Source organism: Pempheris klunzingeri, chromosome 10, assembly GCF_042242105.1.
Source record: "Pempheris klunzingeri isolate RE-2024b chromosome 10, fPemKlu1.hap1, whole genome shotgun sequence".
Lineage (NCBI taxonomy): Eukaryota > Metazoa > Chordata > Actinopteri > Acropomatiformes > Pempheridae > Pempheris > Pempheris klunzingeri.
Window position 1 is genome coordinate 21,176,584 of NC_092021.1, and position 11,793 is coordinate 21,188,376.

Genomic DNA, 11,793 nt, shown 5'->3' on the forward strand with positions numbered 1-11,793 from the left:
TGGGTTACACTCATGGTTGTATTACATTCTTGATCAGATTATATGCAACTAACCTCTTTTTTCCTGAAGGCATCATGGGTAAAGAAGGCCGTCAGGCAGCAAGGAACAGTGACTATGCCATCCCGAAGTTCAAGCACCTGAAGAAGATGCTGCTTGTTCATGGCCACTACTATTACATCCGAATTGCTGAACTTGTTCAGTACTTCTTCTACAAGGTACACGACTGCCTTGTGTACTCCACTGGCTCACACATTTTAATCACTTTATCGTAATTCCCAGTGAAACACTGAGTTACAAAGAACCAGATTGTGCAGCTACTCTGTCAGATTATCGGATTCGTGAATCCTTGGAGCAACATTCTCTCCTGGATTCATGGCTACGATGATCAGTGTGGGCGGCACAGCAAGCAGTGCCCTGCCAACTGATTCATTTTTTCATTTTGGCAGGCCAGCTCTTTGCGGCCCACTCAGTGAGCTTATAGCACACAATCTCTGTATAAACAGAAATGTGTAGATAGTAGCATTTTTAGATTCTTCAAATCTCTTCATATGTACTTGTCACAAGCTTATTACTTTCTCTATTTGTTTTTTTCCTCCTCTTAAATCTTTCCAGAATGTATGCTTCATCTTCCCTCAGTTCCTGTATCAGTTCTTCTGTGGGTTCTCCCAGCAGGTAAGGACTTTGTACTGTGTTGGGGCTGCAGTCTGCAAGCAAACGGTGTAGTATGCATATAGGATTACATTGTATGAAATAGCTTGCTGTAGTTATTGTTTTTTAATTTTTAATTTAGGTAATGTTCATTATATATTTCAATGACAATAATTGGTCAAATGACTACATGTAATATAAAAGGTGTCACTCATAGAAACAAACCCACAGAGAATTATCACCCTACTCTTTTGTTCCCCTCAGCTCAACTGAGCATTTTGACCTTTTTGTTTTCATTTTTATGGCCTCACAAGCTCCATGTTCATCAATCTTGTTTCCCAGCGTAGCTCACAGCTCCAAATAAAACCACTTTATTGTACCTGCCCAGCACCAAATGGCTGACAAGTTAACCAACTAGCTGCTGACAAAGTGTAACATTACAGCAGAACATCTAGCAGCTGAAGGACCGAATATGGTGGAGACTAAAACAGAGCTCAAAGGAGAGTGAATAGTGGACTTGTCAATCAGCTGTAACCACAACTCTAAAGGAAGATTAATGCTGCCCCGTGTCTGCCGTACTTGTAATTCCGCAATTATTTGCAAACACATTGATGATAACAACTTACATGAAAATAGTTTGACAAGGTTTGCAGCTTGGCTTGTTCTGATGCCCCAAAGTGGCCAAAAAAAAAAAAAAAAAAGGCAGCTTGGTTTTAAGATGGCCTGTCAGATATGTGATGGAGTCTGTATCGTTTTATTCCCTCTGCAGCCTCTGTACGACACAGCCTATTTGACGTTGTACAACATCAGCTTCACCTCACTCCCCATCCTCCTGTACAGCCTGGTTGAGAAGCATGTCACCATGGAGACACTCAAGCGGGAACCCTCCCTGTACAGGTGAGGTTGAAGAAAATGTCGGAGAAGTTCTGCTGGAAAAACGTAGCATTATCTATATTTTTTCTTGTTGCTTTTGCTCAACTGTTCTTTTGTCTTCCTGTCTGTCTTTCTTAGGGACATAGCAAAGAACTCCCTGCTCCGCTGGCCTGTCTTTCTGTACTGGACATGCTTGGGTGTGTTTGACGCTGTTATCTTCTTCTTTGGTGCCTACTTCCTGTTTGACAACACCACCTTCACCAGCAATGGCCAGGTGAGCCTCTGTCTCCATGTCAACAGAGGCAGTGAGATGTGTCATTTTGTGAAACAAGGAGAAATAGAGCAGTTATGGCACTTTGTGGGGTGTTCAAGGTGTCCTTTAGGGAAATTAAAAGAGGATAATGGACACAAAGTTAGTGCTTTCTTTATGAACACTCATTCATCTCCATTGGATTCTCATGAAAGAGGAATTAAGTGTTAAAGGATGACTTTGTGGTCATATTTTTGTTATTATGGGTCTGTAACAGTAAGATTTGTGTCTTGGGTCCCCCTATAGGTCAGCAACATTAGATCTCCATTCATATCGACAACGCAATAGCATCTTTCTCTGTATTGTTAATTTGTATCATGTCAACTGTTTTTGATTGCCTTTGGTCCTGTTTTTTAAGTTGAAACATCCTGAAATTCATTTTGCCCTTTGTCCTGATTCCTTTCTCTTTTCTTCCCCCTCCTCCTCCCTGCTTCCTTTCTCTTTATTTTGCTCCTTTTCTTCTTCTTTTTCCTCTCCTTCTTCTTCTTCTTCTTCTTCTTCCTCAGCTTATGACCACCAACACACAGATGGTAAGCCTGTCTCCCTCCCTGTCAGCTCTCTCTGTCTTTCATGCTTTTTTAGTTCCTGTCGTACCGTTTAAGCTTTCAGTTTGACCGTTTCATCCAGTTTCATCCTTCCCCACTTCACATCATCCATGCACTTTCATTTGAATGTGTAGTTTTCTAGTGCTCCATTATTCTCCTAATCTCTGTAAAGCCCTGAATCCTGCTCAGTACCTGATCCTAACAACTCCACTGACATAGTAGAAACCTTAGATGCTCCCCCACATTATCCTTGTGTTTCGCTGTGGTAGTAAATAGAGTAAATATGTACGTACTATAGATTAAGATCCAACATCTGTTTGTTGTTCTGTCTAATGTGTTTGTGCATTTGTGTGTGTGTCTGTGTGTGCGTGTACTTGTATGTTCATGTATTTGTGGTGGCAGTTCTTGGGGTTGGTTGGTTTTTAATTTCACTGCTTCAGCATCCAGGGGGTGGCTGCCCTGTTTTGATCCCGTACCCTTTGTGTACAGGTTGACAAACAAACAAAAAACAGGTTTGAACTGGAACTTCTCACTGTTTTTCTCATCCATAAAGGAGAGGATTAATGAATGAAGGTGCTCTAGCAAAGACACGCGGCACCAACATCCAGCTGCAGTTATTACGTAAATTCCCCAGGTTCTTCATCTTGATCTCTCTCTCGCTCCACCCTCCTTCCTCTTTCATTCTTTCCCTCCCAACTCTCATCCCATCTGTTCACTCCCGATGTTTGCATAAACCTTTCTAGGATTTCAGCAGCTAGAAAAATGTGGATGCTTAGAGGTGAAGTGAAAATAGTCTCAGCGTATTGGCCCCAGTACTTGTTCCCAAACAGATCACCTCTCACCACATCACATATGATGTGAAGTGTATATGTATATATGCACTGTAAAACTATAGGATGTTCACTAATGCGTGGATGCAGTCTGATAGGGGTGTGTGATTAATGTGGCTACTAACACTTGTCTCCCACTCTTCCCTCGCAGATGTTTGGGAACTGGACCTTCGGGACTCTCGTCTTTACTGTGCTGGTGTTCACAGTTACGCTCAAGGTGTGTGAGCACGTCTTCGGAAGTGAGATGGGGAAAGAAAGAAACACTCTATTGTATTGTATAATCCCTCTATTTTATTCTTTAGAATTTATTCAGATCCCCATTAGCTGCCACTTGTGTAGCAGCCACTCTTCCTATGGTCCACACACACACAAAAAACACATAAAACAAGACATATTGGATGAGTTCATTATCATTGCACGTGTGCCTGATCATATGCGCGGCACACATGTTAACTAACATGTTATATAAATGAGCAACTACACTCAGTTTGCACATCAGTAAACCCTAAAGGCAAAGTCATTGACTTCATTGACTGGTTGACTGTTAACTATGTATATATTCTGTTTGTTTCAGCTTGCCTTGGACACACACCACTGGACCTGGATCAATCACTTTGTCATCTGGGGGTCATTACTTTTCTACGTTATTTTCTCTCTTCTCTGGGGAGGCATCATTTGGTATAATATGCTTTGTTTTTTTTCCAGCATCTATAATCTCATTGTTGATTAGGACATCTCTGAAGAATTTACCCTTTTTGTCCTTCCTGTTGCTGCTCAGGCCCTTCCTGAACTACCAGAGGATGTACTACGTGTTCATGCAGATGCTGTCTAGCGGTCCGGCCTGGCTCAGCATCATCCTGCTCATTACGGTCAGCTTGCTGCCAGATGTCATCAAGAAGGTCCTCTGCAGGGCCATGTGTCCCACAGCCACCGAACGTGCACAGGTAAGACCTTGGCACTGACTCAGTGAAACTGAAGCTTTAGATTGTCTTGTTCCCAAGTTAGGTTTTAGATTTTTTTTTTTTCATGTTGTGACCTCTGATGGTATTAACTAAATGCTTTGCTACAACCATTAACCAATGACTAATTAATGCTTTCCCATTTTTAAGAAAATCTAAATTATGCCTTTAGAAGTACATTTCAGTTCACAAACTGAAATGACCCGATGCAGTAAGCACACTTCTCTCAAATCCTAGCTGATACTTTTACTGCAATAAACCATATGGATAAGCTGCAAATCTTCCACTCTATTAATCATCCAGGAAAATCATTAGGATCCCTAATGGCTTTAAGCAACAGCTTGATTTAGAATGACTTCCTGTTCCCTAAGGCTTAGCTTCACCTTCCTGTGAAGCAAGCTTCACCGCAAATGGAAAAATGAATGAAAGGTCTGACAGATTTCTTCCCGCTGTGCTCTTTCTTCTCTTTTCTCCCCTCTCGCTGCACCCTAATGGACCACCCTAATCAAAATTCACACCATCCTCCTCCTCCATCGTCCCTTTCTCCCTTTTCCTTTCATTTACCTGCCTTATCCTTCCTTTTCTTTCTTGTTCCTCCTTCTTCATTACTGTCTTCTCTCTCCCTCACCCCCACTGCTCCTGTGTGCCTATGACTCTGCCCTCTGCACTCGCTCGCTCTGTCGTGGTAACTGCAGTCCACTCGCCCGTGCCTTACTGTGGAGCCGTCCACCATCTTCATGCTTTCTCAGTCCTCCAGCAGAATGAGTTTCTGATTGGCCCAGAGAGACGAGAGAGGAGCCGGAAGAGGAGGTGACTCTCTCTTTTAAGCCCTCATCTCTGTATGCATGGTGGCATGTTCCAGTGTAAACTACTCATCACTTTCTCAGCACCTCACTTAATGTGTAACTAACTCCAATGGCGATATTGTGACAAAAGTGACACAGTTTTGGTTTGCAAGCCAGCTTAGAAGCCTGCTTTATATTTTCTTCCTCTAAACATTTTTCCTCCCATTTGTGAATTAATCTCATAATATTTATTATATATTTCATGTGTTTTGTGTCCCATTTTATATGTAATGTCTTGAAATTCAAATTGCATGCACTCTACTATGTTTTTGTTATGTCTTTTATGTCACGTTGTCACCTCGTCATGTATTTTTGAAATGGTTTTAGGTGTGGCACCACAGTTTTTAAGATTTTAGTCAAAAAAAGATCAGGTTAACAGGTTGGATTTGGAAAATTTCTTCCACGTAAAACACCATCTTAATGTTTCTTATTTATTGTAGTGAGCTAAAAGGAATTATTTGAGAAATTGTTATTTGTTTAAGTAATTTCTAATGCAAAAATCCAAACACTCTCCAATATGAAGATTTTTTGGTTTTTGTTCATTTTGTTTATTATATTTGACAGTTGACAGAAAAAAATCTTCACTTAAATTATCATCACTAAGCCATTCCAGAAGATATATTAGCCCCACATTTGATGCACAGAAAAGGTTTGCAATCCCAAAAGTAACGTTGGCAACTTCATTTTTCAATCGTAGCTCTGAAATGTGTTCTTGGCGACCAGATCGGCGATGTAGTCTCAAGTCACATTCATGTGAGTGACCAGATATGTAGTATAATTGATGTAAACATGTCATCACTGCTGTGAAAGCCTGCCTTGTCCAATTCTCAGTGTGAGGAGAGCAACAAAGCTCCAATTCAAATTTTGCTACAGCTTTACCACCAGAGCTAAACCACCAGAACAATGCTCTGTCCAAAGCCTTAGTAAATTTCCAAAAAGCGACACCAATCCTATTCTGGAGCTGTATGGATGAGTAAAAATGTGTCATTTTGCATTCAGGTGCCGGTTGTGAACCGTAGTCAGCTTCGTCTTCATCTAGAAACAGGCTGAATATGCATTCAGTTGCCAGTTTCTTAGTTACATCTAGATAAAACGAATGCAGTTTAATAATAAAAAATTCTACCTTAATGAAGGTTATGTTCAGTTTTGGTTGAACCTGTTTTACGGACGTGATTCAACTATATGATCGTTTTGGAGGCTGCAGTGGTGCCTTTGAAATGTACTGTGTTATACTGACAGGTGTTTATTATATTGTCCACCCCATGTATATCATTCAGGTAGGCTAAATATCAAACATCTCTCTGTGTAATGTAATACAAGTCAACAGCATCACAAACTACCCTACACGTGAATCAACTTCTTTGTAAAAGTTTGAACAAAAACTAGACATCATAATCTTCATGGAGGGAGGACTTACTGCAGGACTGATGTATTAGACTGCACTAGTTTTAGCTAAGTTTACCTAATACCTGGATACGAGACACAAGGTCTGAACATATTCCATCATCACCTCCTTTCCTTTAACGTTATTCACAGAAGGTAAGGACTGCGGGGGCGCCGGAGGGCTGTGTGGCTCCTGGCACTGCTGGTGGAGGGGCAAGCAATGAGAGGGACCCGCTCCACCCTGATAGGACCAGTGAGGGAGACAGTGGAGAAAAAGCTGCTAGGACCTATGACTCCATGATGTCATACAGCCACAGCATCCCACTCAGCAAACCCTAGAGTACACCCCCCAGTTGGGCTAGGGTCACCATGGTAACAGCACACAGAGGGAGTTGACTGTGGGGAGACGGGTGCTTAATGCTGCTGCCATGATGCTTCCTGCCGCTCTGTACTGCATGGGGCATGCTGTCGTGCTACGGCTCAGGCTGGGGGGATGGGCCTGTATAAGTGGGTCTACATGAGAAATTTCCCTCTATCAAACCTACTTTCAGGAATCACAATCTCCAATTAACTCTGCAGCGCTGGTTCCAAAGTGTGCTGTGCTTCTCACTGCATGTGGGATTGGAATTAACTTTATCTGGGTAGCAGCCAAATGAGAAATTTCATCCTCTCTTTATAAGGCCCAAGCTACTTAAAATCCATTGCCACTTGTCATGAAGGCTCCATCAAGTAGTTGGCTTGTTGTGACTCTTTCTGTCCTGGTCTGTCGCTTAACGTTACGTGTGAAAGTAAGGTAGAGGGGCTGGCATTGAAGGTCATAGGAAGTTTAGTTTGGAAATATTAAATATTTTAGAGGTTTATGCAGATTTGATTATCATGCAGTTAGTAACATAGGTCATATTTGAGTTAGCAAGGTCACTAGAAGGTTACCTAATCTATTACTGGTGTCAAAGGAAAACATGGTCTGGAAAAATCCAGGTTTCCCAGGCAGCTTGGCAAACTATGTACTGTGTATCTGACAAGTGTTATTTTGTACCAAGAACACTGATGACATCCAGTGTTGGAAGGTGGAACAGCAATGCGAATCCAGTCTTCGTTTCATAAGCATGCTTAATCTAACATGACTGTTAATCACAATGGGAATGTTCAGAGGTTTTCTTTTCACTTAGCAGTAATTCCTGCCCAGTATGCACACTTAAGGGATTTTGCTGAGTAAATGTGATCCAGGGATCCCTGACACGGTGCCATCAATCACCAAAACTAAACTAATCTGTGTATCTAAAACAAACCTGTTAAACCTTCTGAATATAACCCTGCTGTTAGATTTTGCATGAAGCTCTCTCACATCTGTTCTCATTCACGAGATCTGTGATTTGATCTGCGCGGTGCAACCGTTTTTATTTCCTTTCCTACGCCTGTGTTGTGGGTTTTCTCGTGCTGATGCGTTCTCCATCTCCCTTTTAGGATCATGAGAAGCTGTCACGGGGTGGCGTGGCCGAGTTGACTCCACTGTCCTCTCATCGATCCTACAAAGGCACGAGTACGGACTCCTCTCACCTCCACCTCGGTGCGGTGGAGATGCTGTCGCTCCGCAGGTCTGAACCCCTTCCCCAGAAACTACTGGCCCACTTGACAGAAGGGGGAGGGTCAGACTTGTGCTCTCTCAGCCCCTACATGCTCCGTCTCTCGGGGGCGGGATTTGCCTACTACGCTCCAGGGCCGGAGACCTCCGTGTGAACACAAACGCTGTCTGAAACTATGTGTGTGCGAAGCTCATGGGCTGAAACGTAAAGTGCAGCGATCAAGATCTCAAGGATCAAGGATTTATAGAGCAAAATACAAACCAACATGTTCACACAGATCAACCTCCATACTGAGTTCACCATGTGCATTTTCTGGGCTACACCTGAGTGGACAACCCTTTAGATATTACAGCCCCGACGCCTCGCCGTCATACTTTGGTACCATCTTTTTGTTTCAGTCTTATCCCTGTTTATGTCTCATCCAAGTTCCTGCAGAAACTCTTACTTGAAAAAGTCTAAGAACAAAAGGGGAACCATGTGCGAAGGTGCATCATTTGATGCACTGTGGAACTGTCCTGTTTCAACATGTCAACAGCCGGGCCTTTTTGTATTCCTTGTCCTCATTCTCAGTCTCACATTCTTGCCTGTTCCTCCACTTTTGTCACCTTTTTTCTTCTTTGTAAATGTTCGTTGAAAACATTTGTGTACAGTATGTGGTCTGGCCAAGTAAGGGGCAGCCGTCATGCTCAGCCCTTTAGGTGTGCGTGCGCGTGCATGTGAGCGAGTGTATGCATGAATTTGCCTGTTACTGTACGTCTGTAGACACACCTTTGCCTTACAGGTAAACCACACAGCAGCAGGCTAGGAGCCAAAGGAGAAAGGTGTGAAAAAGCAGAAGTGGTGTATTACAAAGCCTTACACTCACACACACCCATCAGCTGAAGGAAAGAAACGGGGAAAATCTGAAGAGGGATGTGCAGTATTCTAGCCGCCCTGCCTTAATTCATAGATACTCATTTTTAGTGGATTATATTTCTAGGTCAGTTTACACGTGTTTGTGAATGGTCATGGAGTTTCAGAGGGCATACATGTCTGGTACAGTGTGTCTATTATTCCTCTTTCTTTCTCTTCTTTTACTCTCACACTTGTGTCGACTGTTGTGTTTCTTATCTGGCAGTGTAGCACGTCCGATCTCCCTGCTGCATGCTGATCTGTTCGTCTCTCATCTTTTCAATGTCCTCCTTCGTCCCAGACATCATTCATCATGAACCATATCATGACACCTTTTCTCTCCCCTCACAGTGAGCGCCCCGTGCTCACTCCTGCCTCCATGTGGCCGTGTAGGGTAACAGCAGCCCGAGAATGATGGAGTCTTTAGTTAATGGGTGTCCTAAATGACTTGCTATTCCTCACTGTTGCATTGTGCTTGTGTGTTTGCTGCCATGCTCTGTGTTATGCAAAAGTTAATATAAGAATGCTAATGTCACGTTGTCACATAATAAGGGGTTTTTCTCTCTGTGTTGCATTAATCCACGAGTTTCTGTATTGTCCTAAAAATTATTGATGGCAGTCATTGTTGATGTATGGATGTAACTTACAAACTTTTGATATATATTGTCGTGAGAAGGGGTGTTATTATAGTGTGTTGTAAGTAGGAGGGAGACTTGAATCGGCGATGTCACAATCAAATCAATAGAATGTTGAACTGATTTGTCCATCATGTCCTCCAGCTGAAGATTGTAGCTCATTATGGATGAACCTCTTTTCTGCATTTCTAACATCTGAAGTCCTCTTTGTCCAAAGCATAACTGTCGTGTTGCACAGCAAGTGACTGTCTCGGGAAGTCTTGAATGTCAGATTCTGAAGCATTTTTCTATGTTCATACAGTTTATTTTCATACACATCACCATCTGCCAAGATTTATAGATTTAGAAACACGTGTTCGCTATTTTATTTTTTATCGGGGCACTGACGATTTCTCATTTTGGTTGGAGGTCTGGATTTGACCCTTTCAGTTTTCACTCAAAGCCCACAAGCCTCCACATAATGTTTGATCTTGGGGGCTCAACGTCCTGACCTCAGTAGATTAACAGAAGGGCCTTGGTGCTTGTCATGCAGTGCCCCACCTCACTGTTGCCATACTGTATTCAGACATATTCTGCATGTCACCTACCAATTCTACCACAATAATGCTGTAAGGTCTACTTTAATAATGTAAAGGGGAATCCTTTGTAGTCATTCTTCAGACACAGTTTGTTAGCTGAGTCCTCCACAGCAGTTTTTCACTACTACTGGTCTTTTTTGTGTTGTCCATTCTGAATATTTCTTTTGCTACTTTTGTATCCCAGAGAGAATACTATATTTTAACTCTGTTAGAATGTGTGTTCAAGTTTGTAACCAAAATGAGAGCAACATATACGTTATATTATTCATTAGAGAATTACCAATAGGTCTACACACTGCACTTTGTTCTACAGCAGATCAGTTTTTCCCCTAAAACAAGGTCTATTGTCTGTCGACTGGGGTTTATAAGTGTTCACTCTTCCTCACAAGTTATTTTTCTAAGAAGATTGTAATGGGTGAGAAAAAAAAAAGTGACCAAATAACTTGACTAGGAATGGACCGTCTGTAGGTGTCGGCCTCTGTCTCGAATGGGTTTATTGCACCAGCCTTCTACTGCTGATCAGAATGTCAAACTGCTTTTTCTAAGTCCATCAGCAGAACAGCAGGTGCTCATCCTGTCATTCCTGAGCTTGGCAAAGGTCTGAAATGTCGACTTCTGTGCTCTGAGCAGCACGCTTCATATCATACCTTCAGTACAGCACTGTTTGTATTACTAAACAGGTTTTGAGAATTTCCTTTTTTTGGATAAAGATTTTAAAAGTTCACCTGTTGACTTTTTGCCAGCCTGTCTGTAGCAAATGAGGGCAAAGCACTGTATTGTCATTCTGCTTGTAATAAAGAAAGAGTGAAAACACTTGTTCTCTGTGTAAATGTTTATGTTATTGTCATATAATTGCTGTTTCTTTCTGCCATTGTCCATGTCTGCCAGTTGTAACCTCTCCTGTCATTTCAGACCCTGCCATTTCCTGTCTGTCCAGCAGTAGTTAGTCTGGATCATTTCCCAATCGCCTGACTGCCACCTGTCTCCCCATCCCCCCCTAATCAGTCTGTACCCATCACGTTCCCGCCTACAAACACCAGTAATCTACTAGATTATTTAGTTTATCTTGAGAGTAGAAGGTTACCGACTCACAAATTGTGTTTTTATGGAGATTTCAACTTGAAATAAATGCAAAACTCAATGAATATGTTAAAGGTGTAATTTTGGAGCATACCTCTGACCACTTAAGACACACAAACTTTTGTGTTTTTTACGTTCTCTGTAAGGTTTAAGGACCAATATTGTCGCTGCCATGATATTTTATTTAGGATTCATTCTGGCAGCATGAGACAGAGCCTGTGCGCAGGTGTTGGCAATGTGTTGTAGCAGACACACATGTAAGTGATAAAATTAACGATGGCTGAGTTCCATTTCTCGGCTTCAGGCTTCAGGGTCCTGTTATTGTGCGTGCTGACTCACAATCAAACAGCCAAGGATTACTGGGACAGTCAAATTTATCAGAGCTATTGTTAATATTATTAGGGACATCTGTGCTTTTTCTGCTATCTCAAGTCTAAATGTCTTCTCTGGAAAAAAGGCTATTTTGCGCCAACTTTCTATTTTTGGCCTGAGTGCCTCTTGCTGGCTTCACTTCTGAATACAGACCAAGTAAAGCTCACTTTTATCATCACAGTTCAACCCATGGAGTCAGACAGTTGTTGATATGTTTAGCTTGAGGTGGAAAACTTAAGGAGAGCTTACTTTGCACCCTTA

General features: G+C 42.1%; 1 protein-coding gene across 3 annotated transcripts in view; it reads left to right on the forward strand.

The window, feature by feature from the left end:
• LOC139208152 (phospholipid-transporting ATPase IH-like) overlaps nt 1–10,879 on the forward strand; it is a 36,904-nt gene extending 26,025 nt beyond the window's left edge. Inside the window, exons 22-30 of one of the 3 annotated variants that reach the window (XM_070837738.1) lie at nt 70–215; nt 613–672; nt 1,418–1,545; nt 1,660–1,795; nt 3,358–3,423; nt 3,781–3,884; nt 3,985–4,150; nt 6,547–6,765; nt 7,858–7,946. In XM_070837738.1, the coding sequence (XP_070693839.1) occupies nt 70–215; nt 613–672; nt 1,418–1,545; nt 1,660–1,795; nt 3,358–3,423; nt 3,781–3,884; nt 3,985–4,150; nt 6,547–6,732 (992 nt within the window). In that variant the 3' untranslated portion in view covers nt 6,733–6,765; nt 7,858–7,946. Of the gene's footprint in view, nt 1–69; nt 216–612; nt 673–1,417; nt 1,546–1,659; nt 1,796–3,357; nt 3,424–3,780; nt 3,885–3,984; nt 4,151–4,860; nt 4,976–6,546; nt 6,766–7,857 lie in introns of those variants that run through there. The other 2 variants (XM_070837739.1, XM_070837737.1) reach the window with 2 other exon arrangements.
• Nucleotides 10,880–11,793: the final 914 nt, after the last annotated feature.